Genomic DNA, 18970 nt, shown 5'->3' on the forward strand with positions numbered 1-18970 from the left:
CTTTTCCTTTTTAAATAGTGCAAGATTCTTTTTAATAAGGACTTTACCATTATAAATGAACTAGATATTTATGAAAACTCACCTACCTACGCAAAACATATTAGTATTATCAATCGGACGATGACTGACATTGCAGTTTAATTATGCCAAAATACCTTAAAACCCCCTGGACTTGGCACGTATTATTATTGGTTATATTCTTGAACTATTTGTGGTCTTAATTACCTCAGTGACGGACCCAGAATTTTATGCAAGCGGGTTCAATCTTACAAGTACATAACTTTAGTCGTAAAATAGTAGTTGTCAAGTGGGTTCAAATAAAATATTTATACAAAATATATGCAGCTTTAATCGTAATCTATACATATACACAATATTATTTTTTGACGAAGCGGGTTCAGTTAAACCCGCTTTTCACCATGTGCGTCCGCTACTGATTACCCCCTATACTTGGTTATTCGATAGCTATTACCCCTTGGACGATCTCATCATAGGAAAGTGGCATGCACTCGCCTGCCACGTGGATTTTCCTGTCCATGTGGCATTTTTTTGAAAAGAAAATATAATTTATACCTGTCTAAGTGTGTTAATTTTTTAGATAATCTTTTTCGAATAAGTATAATAAAACTTGGCTAGAACTACATTATTTAGGCTAATGATTTTTATTTGGCTAAAAATAATAAAGTTTTAATTATTATTTCTTGAATTTGACCTGAAAATAAAGATTTATACAGTTAAAATAAATAGTCAAGGCATCTAAAAAGATATAAAAAATACATAGTTTGATTTTTATTATTTTGGCCATAATTTTTTATATAGCTCTAAATTATGGAGCTCTAAAATATATAATTTTTATAGATATTACCAAAAAAATTAAAAATACACAACTGAAATAAATAGTCATTGCATCAAAAAAAGAAATAAAAAAAGTGTACAATTGCAAGTTCATTATTTTGGCTATACCTTTTTATTTTGGTAAAAACTAATGGAGTTGTAGCCATTTTGTTTTACTGATTTGACTCGAAAATAAAAATACACAATTAAAATAAATAGACATTATATCTAAAGAAACAAATAACAGAAAATACACAAGTAGTACTCCATTCTTTTGGCTAAAAAATTTCTATTTGGCTAAAATAATGGAGTTTCAACCAAACTTTTACAAATGTGGCCTAAAACAAAAAAGAAGAAATATGCAGTTGGAATAAATATACATTATATCTATAGAAGAAATTAAAAAGAATAAAAGCTAGAGTAAAGTCCACATTATATGTTAAGATGAAGCAAGAAGAAAAATATAGTTGTAACAAATAAATCATTATATATGACTATATGACAATTAAAAGTTAAAAAATAACTTACTTGGAAGCTGATTTTTCAATTTTTCTTTACTCTCACGCGCTTAAAAGAGAGTGTATCCATACTCCTCACCACATCAGCGTCCAGGGAGGTAATTTCTCTTAAAAGGCCAAGTTCAAGGGGTAATTAAGATCACAAATAATTTAGGGGTATAACTAATAATCCATATAAGTTTAGGGTGATTTTTATTTATTCCGCCTATAATCATTGCAAGTCAACTCTATTTTATATCACGTACTTTGATGCAATTTCAATCTCACTAATGTGGAACTCAAGACATTATTATCCGTACCCGATATTTATACTAAACATACGAGCGCAGTGTTTTGCGTATAAATTTTGATCACTTAACCATGTTTAAATGATCTAATGTACATTCCTATCAATTTAACCTAGTGACTCAAGATTAAATTGCTTGATTTTTTTATTTATTTTGACAACGGGTATAGTTAAATATTTTTCCTCAAAAGTACGTGTACCTCTAGAACGAAAAAAAAAAAAAAGTACCTCTATCATTAAATTAGAACACAATTCACTACGTGGATGATGATTAGGTTTCCTTTAGTTGGTGGTCAATATTTTGGACAATTATTTTACATGATATATTGATTTTATCTGGAGGGCATAATCTGATAATATTATTCACTTTTTGGTTCTTGATTCTTCCACAAATGAATTTGATTCCTCTTTACAAAATAGTATTGGAAAAAGTTTGTGTTCCTTTGCTCGTTGCTAGTCCTTATCCAAGAAAGAATCTCTGTAACTGCTGATGGTAAATCTTTTCCACATATATTGTTGTTATTACTTTTTTTTCCGAAAGAGATAGATTTAAAAGGAATTCCCCATTAAAGCTGTCTTTATCCTAGCTTTTAACTTTTTCCAACAGTTAATTAGTTTAGGCACCATTTATCAACCTTCTTTTAGGCTAGACATTATCTTCTAGTTTTGTAAACTAGTTATGGCCATCTTCTTTGAAAAGATTAGACCACTTTTTTTTGGCATAGTATAATTCAATGAGGCAGATGATTATGCTCATTCCTAGTGAGCAAATATGGCCATAACATCTCATTTGAATAGAAGCTACTGAAATCTTTATTTGAAGACACTGATTTATTATTAATGATTTAAAGGATAAAATTCAAGTAAATCCACCTTTTAGCTCCTATAATTAAAAAATAGCTATTATAATGAGTTTCAAATTTAGCCAATGAAATTTCAGAATATTGTCATGTAATTGAGACTACGGCCCTGTTTGTCCATAAAAAAATTTCTTTTTTCAAAAAAAAATTAAAAATATGTTTATCCATGAAATTTTATATATTTTTTGAAATTTTTTGAAAATGAGTTTTTCAAAAATCAAATTCAAAATTTTCTAAAAAACTTTTTTCCCCACTCACAAAACTGTAACATTTTTTTAAGTAAAATATATGTCCAAACTTAATTTCAAACTCCAAATATTATTTTTCAACGTAACTCCAAATACTATTTTTTTCATAAACTACAATGTTTACGTCCAAACGCCTACTACGTGTAAGTACCTCTCTCACATAAGTGTCTAAGCTACGTGTCCTTTCTTTAGCAAACTTCTTTAAGTTGTTGGATAGCACAAGCAAAAGAGGGTAGAGTTGAATAAGCAACTCCCATACACCAATAAGACTTGCTGTAGAATGGTAAGTATTTCATCTTTAATTAAAAAATTTGGGTTCGAATCTTCAATATAAATTTGTTACTTTTATTAGGAAGTATTTTATCTTTAATGTAAAAAATTTCGATGCAAATCTGAATTCAATCGGATCTCAATACAAATTTCTAATATCGGATGAGAAACTAAAAAATAAAACTACTATGTGAGTCTTTGAGGCCGTAAGAGAAAAATGATACTCCCCTCAATCCATTTTAATTAATTTTTTGATATTTTATTTGGTCCATAATATTTGATTTTTTTCCATATATCAAGAAGGAATTAACTTCATTTTTTCAAAGTTGACCTTAGATTAAAGAGCCTATGAGTATTTATTATATTTTTAATGAACAAATTAATGTTAATATGATTAATTTTATCGTTAATTAATGCTAAAAGGTGAATTTTTTAATATATATAAAACAACTAAAAAATCAATTAAAATAGACGAGAGGGAGTATTGCTAAGAGCCAATTGACCCCTTTATTTGTTTATCGGGAAGAGATTTTTCAGCAAGGGATTATTCATCAATCTCCGGTACTAGATAAAAAATTAAATTAGCAACATAGAGCATCATTATTAGCATAATCTCTCGTATTAGACCTCATTTATTTACACTTAATAAATATCTGAATCTTAATCATTTAGTCACGAGGTCTGTTTGTTTTTATGAGTCAAAATTTTAGTCATTTAAATATTAATCATTAACTGTACTTTTTTTTTTTAACAACTACTTAATATATAAGTCTGAATAAATTTGAACCAATAAAATCGATAACAAAATCTTAATATCATTACATTGTTATCTATTCAAGAATATATGGGTAAGTTGTGGCCAAAGGGTCAAAGCATTTATTTCCGCTTAATTGTGAAATGTATTTTGATCTTTAAACTTCAATTGTGTAATTATTTTGGATAATTATCATTAGATAGTTCGCTCGATGTGAGTTGAAGCTTCGTAGTTAAAGTGTCATACATTGTGCACAGTAAGTATGGGACTTTTTTGATTAGATAACAGTAGGGGTGTTCATAAAACCCCGAAAAATCAAACCAAATCGAAAACCGAACCAAATCGACCAAAAAAATCGATATTTTTAGGTTTGGTTTGGTTTTGGTTTTAAATTTTAAAAACCTATCAAATTTGGTTTGGTTTTGGTTTTAATCAAAATATAACCGAAAAAACTGAATCAAACCGACTATAAAAGTAGCATATATATATATATATATATATATATATATATATATATATATATATATATATATATATATATATAAAGTTTCTAAAATTTTATGGTACATATTAGTCATTTGTATTTTTAGTCTAGGTCTTTGCTATTATAATAATCTAATTCTTTGCCTTCTAGTTTGATTGATAATTTTCTTTTACTAAGTACAAGAATTTATTTCATGTTAAAAATAATCAATTTTTAATTGAGTAATTAAGTTATTCATCACTATTTGAGTCAATTATCATCAATATATCTTGGTAAATGATAGATTTCTCAAAGAGCAATTAGTTTGATAGCGTTACGTTAAAAATGTAGTCGCCGAAATATGCGTTTGGTAGTGTATGTCTTATATTTAAAAAAAATACAAATAACTGAAAAATCGACAAATATCGAATCAATAAACAACCGACTTAATTGATTTGTTTTAGTCCAATATTTGAAAAATCCCTGAGAATACTTTTCGGTTTTGGACTACATGGGGACTCAATTGATTTCGCACACCAACACGTCAGAGACGTTCCAATGAATTAGACTAGTGTCCATACAGTCACTACCACGTGTTGCTAATATGGTTATTATTTGCAGCGGCTAATATATGATGTATTCATTTATATATTTAAGTTTGATTAGGTATATAGTTTAACAAAAGCTAACCTAAGTGATTTGCTAACAAAACACAACAAAGTTTTTCCTCATCTTAATTTTTATGTTGATTTATTCAAGTGATGAATAACGTGTACAGATTTATGTGGCATTTACAAAATAATCCTTTCATAAGAAATAACTATAACTAGAAATAATGACATGTTTATTTACCTTAACGAATGTATTATACTACTGAACTGACTTAATTAAAGTTTGGATTGAATTGGGTTTTTATTTGTTTATTAAGTAAATATCATCTATTTAAGGAAGACTTTTGAAATTTATAGGTCTAAAATGAGCCAAAGATATTAGTGTGGCTATAAATTCTCACTAAGAATAACATAAGAATATTAAAATTAAATTGTTAGTAAATATGGACCTAAAAGAGAGGGTGTAACAGAAATTGGAGTAGATGAAGTATACACAAAATTTCAACAAAACAAACATGTAATATTTTACTTTTCATGAAATAAAAGTATTTGTGTTCATCAATATTATATTCATGTAACGATCCAGCCGATCGTTTTGAGTATTACAATCCTGTTTTCCCATTTACTGCTCAATTTATGCTTTACAGTCGTTTTAAGACTTACCGGGTTAGTTGGTTCGGGTCCGGAGGGAATTCGGAGTGAAATGAGATACTTAGTCTCATAATTAAAATTTTAAGTTAGAAAACTTGACCGGATGTTGACTTATGTGTAAACAACCTCAGAATAGAGTTTTAATGATTCCAATAGCTCTATATGATGATTTTGGACTTAGGAGCGTGTTCGAAAATTTTTTTGGAAGCCCGTAGCTAAATTAGGCTTGAAATGGCTAAAATTGAAATTTAAGTTTGGAAGTTTGACAGAGGAGTTGACTTTTTGATATCAGGGTCAGAATCCGATTATGGAAATTGGAATAGCTTCGTTATGTCAATTATGACTTGTGTGCAAAATTTGAGGTCAATCGGACGTGATTTGATAGATTCAGGCATCGTTTGTAGAAATTGGAAGTTTCAAAGTTCATTACGCTTGAATCTATGTATGATTCATATTTTTAGTGTTGTTTGATGTGATTTGACGCCTCGAGCATGTTCGTGTTATGTATTGGGACTGGTTAGTACGATTGGACGGGGTCCCGGAAGCCTCAGGTTTGATTCGAGGTGGTTTCGAACCAAGTTTGGGTGTTTTGATGCTACTGGTTGCTGGTTCTGGTATTGTTCTTTGCGTTCGCGAGGAGCCTCTCGCGTTCGCGCAGAAGGATTTTGCTGTTGGGACTTTGTTCTTCGCGTTCGTGAAGAGGTTCTCGCATTCGCGAATAAGGAACATTTGATGTTCGTTGTCTGTCTTTGGATGCTCATATCTCGCAATATATAAGGAATGTCAAGATGATCCAAAAATAAAAATTGTATCCCTTTGTGTCTAGTTTTCAGAAAGGTATACCATTTGTTATTTGGAGTTTTATACAAAATATTATGGTGGATACACTGCAGGCTATCCGGGAAGAGTTTGAAAATCTCTATTACACAGGGCTGACTTTGGAAGCGTATATCTCGCAATCTATAAGGAACTGGGATATGAGCAACAAATGAAAGTTATAGCCCTTGGTGTCCAGTTTTCATAAAGTTAAGCCATTCAGCATTTAGAGGTTTGTACAAAACGTTATTGGACTAGAGGATATCTATGAGGGGTTTGAAAATGGTTGTTGGAAAATTTGTTCATCGCGAACGCGAGGGGAGGGTCGCGAACGCGAAGAACAAACCCCTGGGCAGCAGAATAAAGTCCAAATTCATCTCATTTTTCCACTTTTGGACCAAGGAAGTGATAAGTAGGGATTTGGCCTATTATTTGCTCTCTTTTACTTGTGTCTAGGGCCAAAAATGTGTGAAGGTATTCCCGAAAACTAATGTAATGTGCTTGTTTGCAGGGATTGTTCAAAATGAGCCAAAGTACCCATAATCAACTCATAAAGGAGTCAAAACTTGAACAAAAACTAAGGGTGGGCCAAAAGATGAGAAATGCGGACCGCACAAATATTGTGTGGCCGCGAAAGCTACAACGCGGTCGTGAGCACTATTTCGAGGTCCGCGAAAGGAAGATTCAGAGAGATGGATTTTTGGGCTAAAACATGAACGCGGATCGCGTCAAAAAGGTGCGGCCGCGAAAGCCCTGCGCGGTCGCGATTGGAATTATGCGGACTGCGGTTGCTGAAGTTCAGAAAACTTACATTTTAAGCAAAAACAAGAAGTGCGGTCTACGTCAAGATTTTGCGGCCGCGGAAGTCTCCTATGCGGCCGCGATGGAAATTGTGCGGTCCGCGTCAAGATTATACGATCGCGGAAGTCTCCTACGCAGCCGCGATGGAAATTATGCGGTCCGCGAAACCCAGATCTAGAAGTGAAGAACGCGGACCGCGATCAGAATTACGCGCCGCTAAAGCAGGAGTGCGGCCGCGGTCAGAATTACGCGGCCGCGTAACCTCCGCAGGGGTATTTTTGTCCAAAAATTTCAGCTTAGTAAAAATAGAACTTTTTATCATTTTTAGGTTATGTTGTGTATTTGCTGAGCAAGTGAGACGGCTGGAACTTCCCTTTTGGGAAATTTTGTATTAGATTCATCTTATAACATTAGGTTTTTATCTTTTAATCTAGTATTATGAATTTTATCTTCTTTTCATCTTTGATTTCTGCTATTGCTATGAGTAGCTAGACCCATAGCTATGGTTGTGACCCAACCCTAGTGTGGGTATTTAATGGGTACTGGATTTTAGGGCTTGAATATTTATAGGTTAGTGATATTTAGCCTAGTTCTTGCTAGAATTGTAGAATTAGTTATTGTAAACACTGATTCATGCCTTTATGACTTGATCTCTTTTTGAGAAAGAGGGATTAAGTCTAGGAAAACAAGGCTAACAAGGAATTGGGGTGAACTCAAAAAATTGGCATCCCTAATTAAATGGTTAAACCTAGAGATAGTAATACCCGACTTGAGCTAATATCACATGACTTGCATGAATACCCATTTAGACTTGAGAAAGCCAAATTAGGCAAAATCACTCAAACTATCGAGAGATATAGAGTGAGTACTTGGGTGTGATAACTATCTTACGACCCCAAATTAATCAAGTTTGCCCTAGATTCTTGCTACCCGTTAGATGTCCATCCAGGCGGAAGTCACTACCTTAGTCATTTTAAACACTTGAAAATCAACATAAAAAATATTACTTAGCTTTAATAATTGCATACAATAGGATAGAATTAGAAGTAGAATCAAAACCAAAATGTGTGGAGGCGTAATTAGGAACAAAACACGCATCTAGACTTAGATATAAACCTAATTCCAAATCTATTAACTCCCTGTAGATTCAATCCCGACCTTGTTAGGTAAAACTGCATCGACCATCCTCGCTACTCAATAGTAGTGCAGGCTTAGACCCGATCAGAAAGCTCGGGTGAGGCGATCTTTCGAGAGTTTTTTAAGAAAAATATTGGAGTAAGAATTCCTAACCTGATTTTGGTTAAATTATATGAATCTATTGTTGTTTTTATCACTAAATTAGTGAATTGAGTTACAATTTTAGAAAAACCCCTTGGTTTAATTTGAAGATTTGGAGGTCGAGTTGATGTCGGATTTTGATAAAATTGGTATGGTTAGACTCGTGGTTGAATGAGCTTCCTGATTTTGTAACTTTTGTCGGGTTCCGAGACGTGGGCCTCACATGCGATTTTTGAGCTAAATTTCGGATTTCGATGGAAACTTAATATTTTATTATGGAATTAATTCCAATAAATTTTATTGACTGAATCAAATTATTTGTGGCTAGATTCGAGGCGTTTGGAGGCCAATTCACGAGGAAAATATATTACAGAATAAAGAATTACACGGCTTGAAGTAAGTAACAGTTATAAATCTTGTCGTGAGGGTATGAAACCCCGAACTTTGTATCATGTGATTATTTTGGATGTGACGCACATGCTTGGTGACGGGCGTGTGGGCGTGCAACGAGGGGATTATGACTTGGTCCGTCCTGTGAAAACTGTAAAGTTGAATAATTTGTTGTTAGCTATGTGCTCTCTATGTGTTGTGGAAATTTGATTGTAAGTCATGTTAGAAACTATGTTTAGGCTATATGTTAGTACTGTTAGGACCCACATAGGTCGTGTACATGTTGAACTATCTGCTTAATTGTTGTTTTGTACTCAATCACAGTTTACTTGATTATTTTATCCCAGTCTCTTTTGTTCATTATTGATGCATCATATCATTGTTGTTTGGGCTGATTTTATAATTGTTGAGAGCCCAAGAGACTGGAGAAATTTATGACTGAGCGAGGCCGGGGGCCTGATTGTGAGATATCAGACTATAGCACGTGAGTTGTCCGTGCAGCACGTGAGTTGTGCGTGCGGATCCAGCTATTATACTATAGCACGTGAGTTGTCCGTGCAGCACGTGAGATGTCCGTGTGGATCCAGATATTATACTATAGTACGTGAGTTGTCTATGCGGATCCAGATATTATACTATAGCACATGAGTTGTTCGTGCAGCACGTGAGTTATCCGTGCAGCACGTGAGTTGTCCGTGCGGATCCAGATATTATACTATAGAATGTGAGTTGTCCGTGCAGCACGTAAGTTGTCTGTGCGGATTATAGAGCTTGGGCTGTAGGAGCCCCTCCGGAGTCTGTACACTCTAGTGAGCGCGGGTACCCATTGAGTGTGAGTGCTGAGGGCTAAGAGTCGAGTAGTTGAGTTGTTGTGACGAGTTGAGTGACTGTTGCCCTGAGAGGTTGTACTTGTTTTTCATTTGTTGTTGCACTTAGTTGATATCTATCATTGTTGTGAAATACTCTGAAAGATTTTATATCCGGATTACATGAACTTGAACTGTATAAAACTGATTTGACTTAAACTGATGGATTTGAAAGCATGTCTATTCTTTGCTGGAATTACTAAAAGTGAACTATAACTGTGTAGCTCATCACTATCTTCAGTTCCTTATTTATTATTGTTATTTGATGAGTTGGTTGTACTCATACTACACCCTGCACTTCGTGTGCAGATCCATGTATTCCCGGACATAGCGGGTGTTGATTCTATCACACAATTGATTTTCCGGAGATTCAGAGGTAGTTGTCGTGTTTCGCAGACATTGCCTCTCCTTCCATATCTCTTTATTTACAGTATTTGGTCTCAAACTGTTATGGACAGTATTTTCCAGACTTCTATTCATATTAGATGCTCATGTACTCAGTGACACCAGGTTTTGGGAGTGCTTGTATCGGTATTTATGATATTTGTAAGTTGTGTTTAAATATCATATTTTCAAACTTAAAAGAAATTGTGGGTTATTAAGATTGTCGGCTTGCCTAGTATCGAGATAGGCGTCATCACGACAGGTTTGAATTTTGGGTCATGACAAGTTGATATCAGAGCTTTAGGTGACATAGGTCTCACAAGTCATGAGTGGGTTTAGTAGAGTCTTGCGGATCGGTACGGAGACGGCTGTACTTATCTTCGAGAGGCTGCTGAACCCTTAGGAAAATTTCACTTTCTTGTATTCTATCGTGCAGAATTGATTCTACTTGAAACATAACTCTTTGAATTCCTTCCACGCATTCGTATGCACACATGAGCGCTCAGTATCAGTTGTGAATGATGTTTGAGATGTGTATTATGTGTTCTAGTGATGGTCCAGTGTGGAGGACTTGAGGTCAGGTTTAGACGCAGCTTAGGCTCGGTGGCTTCAGTTGTAACCTGTACATTTGGACTCATATGTACGGTAACGTCTTTACGAGTGGAATTTGTGGCTCGATGAATGGTGGAATGACTTTGTGATGAGTATGATGTAACTGCGGGATGTTTTAAGACGATATGAATGTGACGAGAAGTGTTTCCTTGAAATGTAAAAGAAGGACATTGGGTGCTTAATTTTCATTTTGATGTGACGTACAATCTCGAGTGTGAGTGTTTTGAAAGATCTTTCACGTTGTTAAATTTTGGTGCAAATTAAATTCTCGTGTCTGGTTAATGAGTTTAGACTCAGAAAGATTAAGTGATTTTATAGTAATTGTGGTTGCGAAAGGGTATAACAAGATGCCAATTTGAGACTTAGCAGGTGGGTTATCGTCTGCGGAGTAATTTATGTAGGTGTGTTCATTATGATGTGAATAGAGAGTTTCTTTTCTGCCAGCGGGGGTGTATGTGTTGAGACTTGAATTTGAATCTGGTTGAGAAAGTTGACATAAGTGTTAAGAGAATGAATGCGAGATTAGCGGATGATTGAGGTATTTTATGGTTGGTGTGTCTTGAGCTTGAGAATAATTTTCGTTGAACTGACTGTGGTATTAAGGCAGTAATAAAGTATGGGTATTGTGAGTTATCAAGTATTTTAATCTATGGCTTTGAGCCAAGTTGGGGAGCCTGTTATTAACAATTCAATTCATGGTTATGTGTCAAATATATTTTGTTTGGTTTAAAGTATACTTGGGAATCAGTGATGACTTGTAGAGGTGGTGTTCGAGAATGATTCGAGTAAGGAAATTTCTGGATACGGGTTATATTGCGCTTTATGAGTATATGAAAATTGCGGGATGAGTGAGTTATTATTTATGAATGATGTAGTGCACACAGAGTATGAATTTGATAGGTGGTATTATCTTTGAGCGTTGTTGTGCTAATGGGGCATGCGTCTTTTGGCCCATTTGGGCAGTGTAATGTGAATTTGAACAAAGGAGGTGACTCTCGAGAAAGTTCTAATGGATTCGAGATTAATATGTAACAATTTAGAATTTTTGGCGGATTTGTTTATGGTAAAAATCTGAGATTTAAGTTGGATGGTATCGAGACTTGTGGCATTTTTGTATATCATTATGGATTTTATATTTTGGTATCAGAAAGGTGAATGAAACGGCCTTAGACTAAAATAAGGAATTTTCAGAGTGGGCATTTCGGTTGTGGTATTTATAGGGGTAATTATGATATGGTGAGACTCTACAGATGTTTTGGTAGCAATATTCTTGGGTTTTGGTGACCTACGTGGTTTGGTCGAGTTTAAGGAATTTAGTTCTAATAGCTTGGTTATGTGCATATGGATTTCAAAGTATTCTTGATAGTTTCTACCATGGTTTGAACCGGATATTTTTTACTGGTGTGAAAAATGTGTTGTGTATTGTGATTTTCTCCTGGAAGGAAGCAAGAGGAAAGTTTCTAACTAACCGAGTATGTAATTTGTTGGTGACTCAGAGTTGATAATGGGATTCGTGTACTTGTCACATGATGGCATAATAGATGTGGTGTGGTGTACGGGATTAGGATTTACATGTACAAGGTGACCGTTCAGTCTTGAAGAGAAGGTAACGAATGTTGGACAGCATGGTCAGTTTCAAATATTTCGAGAATGGTGCGCATTTCAGAAGGCGCGTTGTGTTTTAACTTACGGATGTTCATCGGTATTGCAGTACTCACCTGGTTGATAGACTGTTGAGATTCAAATTAATGTTATGTGGCACGGAAGAATTATGAAAGTATTCCTCGTGGGATGATCGTGCAAGAAAAATGTGTTAGTCATTCGAGTGTTGGAGTTTGGATCAGTTACTGTAGATTCATGTGTTCGATGAATTTGGAGACTGGGAGTTCTCAGAAGTAAAATGTTTCGGGGTTCCGACCTATTTAAGGTGACTATTTTATTTAAAATTCGGTGGATACACTAGTTGCGCTAATTATTTGTGATAGCTATGCGCATATATGTGAGATTTGAGCCCATGTGCGGGCATTAGAGCAAGTATTCATACTCGGAAGAATGCTTAGGCTATTATATGCCTAGAGTTGACGGTTAAGTATAAAGTTATAACGTTTCCTATATTCGTATCTTTGTTGAGAAAATCTGGGCTATACTTGAGTTTACAAAGAAGATGATTCCCTAAATAAATGGGGTAATTACTAATTATGCGTTAAAACAAATTGCCGATTTGAAATGTGATAGCAGACTTTGCACATGCTTACACTATGGCGTACTATTTATACCAGTCGAGGAGCATGAGAATCTTATTTCATTATCATATACAAGTGTACTTGTTTAATTGCTCATGTATGATATGCTGGCACTGGAGGCCTGTGACCATGCCGGGCGATTCATATTATTGGCACATGAGTTGTACGTGCCGTGTGTGAGAATTGTATTTCTATGATAATTTATCTGATTCATTAATTTCCCTCCTCTACAATTGTGCACATGCGCATACGGTTATCCTCTTCACGAAATTTGAGGAGTTGGTTGTAACATTGTGGTTGTGGTGGTGTTTGTTGAACTTGCAATATGGTTCTCTTCCTTGAGACATCTCTCATATTTGGGTACACGGATTGCGCAGTGGTGGCTGGAGTTATATTAATGTGGCGTGTCTGTGGGATAGTTGTGTTTAATAATATAAGGACATTGGACCTAGAATGGGTACTATCAAGCTTGATTATGGTATATTCGAGAGGATTATGGTTCCGATTGGGGCGAGAGAGCTCCATGGTTAGTTGATCTAATGAGTGGTTATTAGGTTTTGAATGTTTCTTTCATCATACGTAGTGTACGAAGGTTTTGGAATGAAGTTCTGTTGAATGCGAGGTTTTATACTAGTACTTGGTTGGTTTTGAGTAGTTATTGTGATCAGGAATGGTGTTACAAGTATGTGAGTTGTGTAGTATGTTATGCAACTGTATCTGGGATTATGGTTATTGCTGGGTACAACTTGTTCAGGCTTATACAGTGGGTAGATGTGAGATTCGGGTCTTGAAAAGAATTCTAGATGCTAGAAATTTGGCTCCAAGGTTTTTGGGCTAAGGTTAAATTAAAAAAATTTAGTTATGTTGTACGGTCAGGCCTATATAGAATAGGGTGACGTGAGATCACCCCGGGTATGTGCGTGGTAAGGTGGAATAGAGATTTGAAGGTTAAGAACAACTCTTGGCACATTCGAGACCGAACGTATGTTAAAGTGGGGGAGAATGTAACGACCCGACCGGTCGTTTTGAGTATTACAGCCCCGTTCCCCCATTTGCTTCTCAATTTATGCTTTACAGTCGTTTTAAGACTTACCAGGTTAGTTGGTTCGGGTCCATAGGGAATTCAGAGTGAAATGAGACACTTAGTCTCATAATTGAAAATTTTAAGTTAGAAAAGTTGACCGGATATGGACTTATGTATAAACGACCTCGGAATAGAGTTTTAATGATTCCAATAACTCCGTATGGTGATTTTGGACTTAGGAGCGTGTTCAAAATTATTTTTGGAAGCCCGTAGCTAAATTAGGCTTGAAATGGCTAAAATAGAAATTTAAGTTTGATCGGGGAGTTGACTTTTTGATTATGAGGGTCAGAATCCGATCCTGAAAATTGGAATAGCTTCGTTATGTCAATTATGACTTGTGTGCAAACTTTGAGGTCAATCAGATGTGCTTTGATAGGTTCCGGCGTTGTTTATAGAAATTGGAAGTTTCAAAGTTCATTAGGCTTGAATCTATGTGTGATTCATATTTTTTGTGTTATTTGATGTGATTTGAGGCCTCGAGCAGGTTCGTGTTATATATTGGGACTGGTTAGTATGATTGGACGAGGTCCCGGGGGCCTCGGGTTTGATTCGGGGTAGTTCCGGACCAAGTTTGGGTTTTTTGATGTTGTTGGTTGTTGGTTCTAGTATTGTTTTTCACGTTCGCAAGGAGCCTCTCGCGTTCGCGCGGAAGGATTTTGACGATGGGACTTTGTTCTTCGCGTTTGCGAAGAAGGAATTTTTGTTGTCTGTCATCTAACTTTGGAGGCTCATATCTCGCTATCTATAATGAATTTGGAGATGATCCAAAAATAAAAGTTGTAACCATTTGTGTATAGTTTTCATAAAGGTAAACGATTTATTATTTGTAGTTGTGTGCAAAGAGTTATGGTAGATACACTACAGGCTGTCTAAGAAGAGTTTGAAAGTCTTTGTTGCAGAGGGCTAACTTTGGAGGCGTATATTTCGCAATCTATAAGGAATTGGGAGATGAGGAACAAATAAAAGTTATAGTCCTTGATGGCTAGTTTTCAGAAAGTTAAACCATTCATCGTTTGGAGGTTTGTACAAAGAGTTATGACCATTATACTATAGGCTATCTGAGAAGGGTTTGAAAATGGCTGTTGGAGAATTTGTTCATCGTGAACGCGAAGAACAAACCCCTGGGCAGCAGAATAAAGTCCAAATTTGTCTCATTCTTCCATTTTTGGACCAAGAAAGCTCGGATGAGGCGATGTTTCGAGAGTTTTTTAAGGAAAACATTGGGGTAAGAATTCCTAATTTGATTTTGGTTAAATTACATGAATCTATTGTTGTTTTTATCATTAAATTAGTGAATTGAGTTGAAAATTTTAGAAAATCCTCTTGGTGTAATTTGAAGATTTGGAGGTCGAGTTGATGTCGGATTTTGGTAAAATTGGTATAGTTAGACTCGTGGTTGAATGGACTTCCGTATTTTATAACTTTTGACAGGTTTCGAGATGTGGGCCCTACAGACGAGTTTTGAGCTAAATTTTATTGACTGAATCGAATTATTTGTGGCTAGATTCGAGTCGTTTGGAGTTCAATTCACGAGAAAAAGATATTGCAGAATAAAGAATTATACGGCTTGAAGTAAGTAACAGTTATAAATCTGGTCCTCAGGGTATGAAATCCCGGACTTTGTATAATGTGATTATTTTGGAGGTGACGCACATGCTTGGTGACGGGCGTGTGGGCGTGCACCGAGGGGATTGTGACTTGGTCCGTCCCGTGAAAACTGTAATGTTGAATAACTTGTTGTTAGCTATGTGCTCTCTATGTGTTGTGGAAATTGCATTGTAAGTCATGTTAGAAACCATATTTAGGCTATATGTTGGTACTGTTGGAACCCACATAGGTCGTGTACATGTTAAACTATCTTCTTAATTGTTGTTTTGTACTCAGTCACAGTTTACTTGATTATGTTATCCCAGTCTCTATTGTTCATTATTGATGCATCATATGATTGTTGTTTGGGATGATTTCATGATTGTTGAGAGTCCGAGAGACTGGAGAGATTTATGACTGAGCGAGGCCGAGAGCCTGATTGTGAGATAATATACTATAGCACGTGAGTTATCCGTGGAGCACGCGAGTTGTCCGTGCGGATCCAGATATTATACTATAGTACATGAGTTGTCCATGTAGCACGTGATTTGTTCGTGCGGATCCAGATATTATACTATAGAACGTGAGTTGTCCATGCAGCACGTGAGTTGTACGTGCGGATCCAGATATTGATACTATAACACGTGAATTGTCCGTGCAGCACTTGAGTTGTCCGTGCGGATTATAGCGCTTGGACTATAGGAGCCCCTCCGGAGTCTGTACACCCTCAGTAGCGCGGGTACCCATTGAGTGTGAGTGCTGAGGGCTGAGAGCCGAGTAGTTGAGCTGTTGTGATGAGTTGAGTGATTATTGCCCTGAGAGGCTGTACTTGCTTTTCATTTGTTGTTGCTCTTAGTTACTATCTGTCATTTTTGTGAAACACTCTGAAAAAATTTATATCCGGATTACATGAACTTGAACTGTATAAAATTAATTTGACTTAAACTGGTGGATTTGAAAGCATGTCTATTCTTTGTTGGAATTACTAAAAGTGAACTATAACTGTGTAGCTCGTCACTATCTTCAGTTCCTTATTTATTATTGTTACTTGCTGAGTTGGTTGTACTTATAATACACTTTGTAGTGCTTGTGCAGATCCAAGTGTTCCCGGACATAGCGTGTTTTGATTCTTTCGCATAGTTGATTTTCCGAAGATTCAGAGGTAGTTGTCGTGTTTCGCAGACCTTACCTCTCCTTCCTTATCTCCTTATTTATAGTATTTGGTCCCACACTATTATGGACCGTATTTTCCAGACTTGTATTCATATTAGATGCTTATGTACTTAGTGACACTAGGTTTTGGGATTGCTTGAATCGGTATTTGCGAGATTTGTGAGTTGTGTTTAAATATCATATTTTCAAACTTAAAAAAATTGTGAGTTATTGAGATTGTCGGCTTGCCTAGTATCGAGATAGGCTCCATCACGACAGGTTAGAATTTTGGGTCGTGACAATTCAGTTAGCCAAAAACAATTCAGTTGATCACTAACCTCTATCTAAGGCTTATAATTTATCATAATATACATTCTTAATCTAAGAAAAAAGGATGTTACATATCTAAAGAAGATAAAAATTTTAAGTGAGATAAACAACTTATCCACTATATTTATGTTAAGTTGCTAAATGGGAGGGTACATGAAAAAGAAAATGGACAGGTTAATAAGAAAAAGAGAAAAGGTACACGGTATTACTATTCAAACCGTAATATCATTACCATTTGAATCTTTATGATTATTTTGAATGTAAAATAAATATTTCAAAGTGCAACTATTCAACAACTGCCTTTAATTCTATCACTTAATGAAGAAGGTCTATAAAAAGAAAGAATAGAATTGGTACTCCTTTAGAAATATTTGTTTCTATATTTCCAGATCCATTTCTAATGACATATATTTTTCTTTGTGTTAAAGGAAGACATCACATCTTATTTAATACTATTAAGTAATGAATTGTCAATGAAGAAAAATGCAAACTCTTTGGTTATGCACAAGTTGATGAGGTTTAATAAATTAGGGACTGTTTTCTCTTAAATTTAATACGCAAAGAAATTACTAAAATGTGTTGTCTATAAATTTTGTGCTACAAATAATCCTACTTATTATTATGCTAAAAAGATTTATTGTAAATTTTAAATTAGAATGTGAGAAACAAATAATACACAAACACAAAGAAAAAGCAAATTGATGAAATATTGGTAATCTTTTTACTCCTTTTTCCTTGATGTTTAATTCCAACCAATTAAGTTTAAAATTATATGGTTAATTTAGAAATGCAATAATTTTTATTGAATAAAGATGCATATGAAGTTTTTATTTTTAAATATATTATTTAGATTGACATGAATGGTCTTGCAAAATAGTGAAGTAATACAATTAAGGAAATACTTTTGTAATTAAGAGTTGGGCCCATGCTCATTCGCCTTTTTTACCCTCTGAAAATAAAGTTCACACTAGACAAAACTGTCATTTAATATCATGCCCCATAGAATGTAGTATATTATTAATGTGATTCAAGACAACAAGATGGATATCTTTTGCCGCTATATTCGCTAAGCTCTTAAAGTCTTCAGACATTGAATTTTCAAATTGTTTCCACAGTTCTCTTGGATTGCTAGGGCTGCAATATACTAATATTGTAGCAAATAAACGTCTTAAATTATAAGATATTTGATAGCAGGCAGCCTCATACATACATTCAACTAAGTTGTTGTCATAATGCAACAATCCTCTTTTTTCTGCAGATTCTTTAAATGTGTCACAACATATTCCATTTACTGTCAAAAGATCTTTATATGATTTTGGTCCTCTTACATTCATTAGTAATAATCTAAGGTAATATATTTCTCCTTCTGTTGGATGACATGTTACAACACGCCCGATAACATTACCTTGTTGTCGTCGAGTCCACATTTTGTAAGTAGATGACCATACAAAATATTGTGAAAAATCTTTATACAACAACTTAAGCTTTTTAGCATCTTTGTTTGTTTCATTCATCAAGAAGAATTTTGTCAACATCGTTTTCTTAATCATAGGGTTTTTCACGATACTATTTATTGTGTCAGTTTTTCTAAAAGAGACAAATTGTAGCTCATCAAGATATAACAGGAGATGATAAACACTTTGAGTCATTTCACTGATAGGAAAGGCAAATAACCGCCACATAGCTTTTGGAGGTGATACCCATCTAGCAGATTAAAACTCTTTCATATAATCTATTTCTATATTTGTATTATTTTCATGTAAGCCAAATAAAATCTTATCATGTCCTTTACAAATATATTTGTATATATATTTGGCAACTTTAATATCAGAGCAAACCTCAACGTTTATATGACAATTATATTTGCCCAAAAGATAAGGATTGTAAGAAAAAACCCATGAATTATCAAGAAATTATTTTCTAACTTTCACA

At 34.7% G+C, this 18970-nt stretch overlaps 1 protein-coding gene across 1 annotated transcript; it reads right to left on the reverse strand.

Annotated features, from left to right (window-relative positions):
• Positions 1-18018: 18018 nt before the first annotated feature.
• Positions 18019-18687, reverse strand: LOC138902118 (uncharacterized). The gene has a single exon (XM_070189931.1). The coding sequence runs from the start codon at positions 18685-18687 to the stop codon at positions 18019-18021; it is 669 nt and encodes a 222-aa protein (XP_070046032.1).
• Between the last annotated feature and the right edge of the window lie 283 nt (positions 18688-18970).

This window comes from Nicotiana tomentosiformis, chromosome 11 (genome assembly GCF_000390325.3).
Source record: "Nicotiana tomentosiformis chromosome 11, ASM39032v3, whole genome shotgun sequence".
Taxonomy (NCBI): domain Eukaryota; kingdom Viridiplantae; phylum Streptophyta; class Magnoliopsida; order Solanales; family Solanaceae; genus Nicotiana; species Nicotiana tomentosiformis.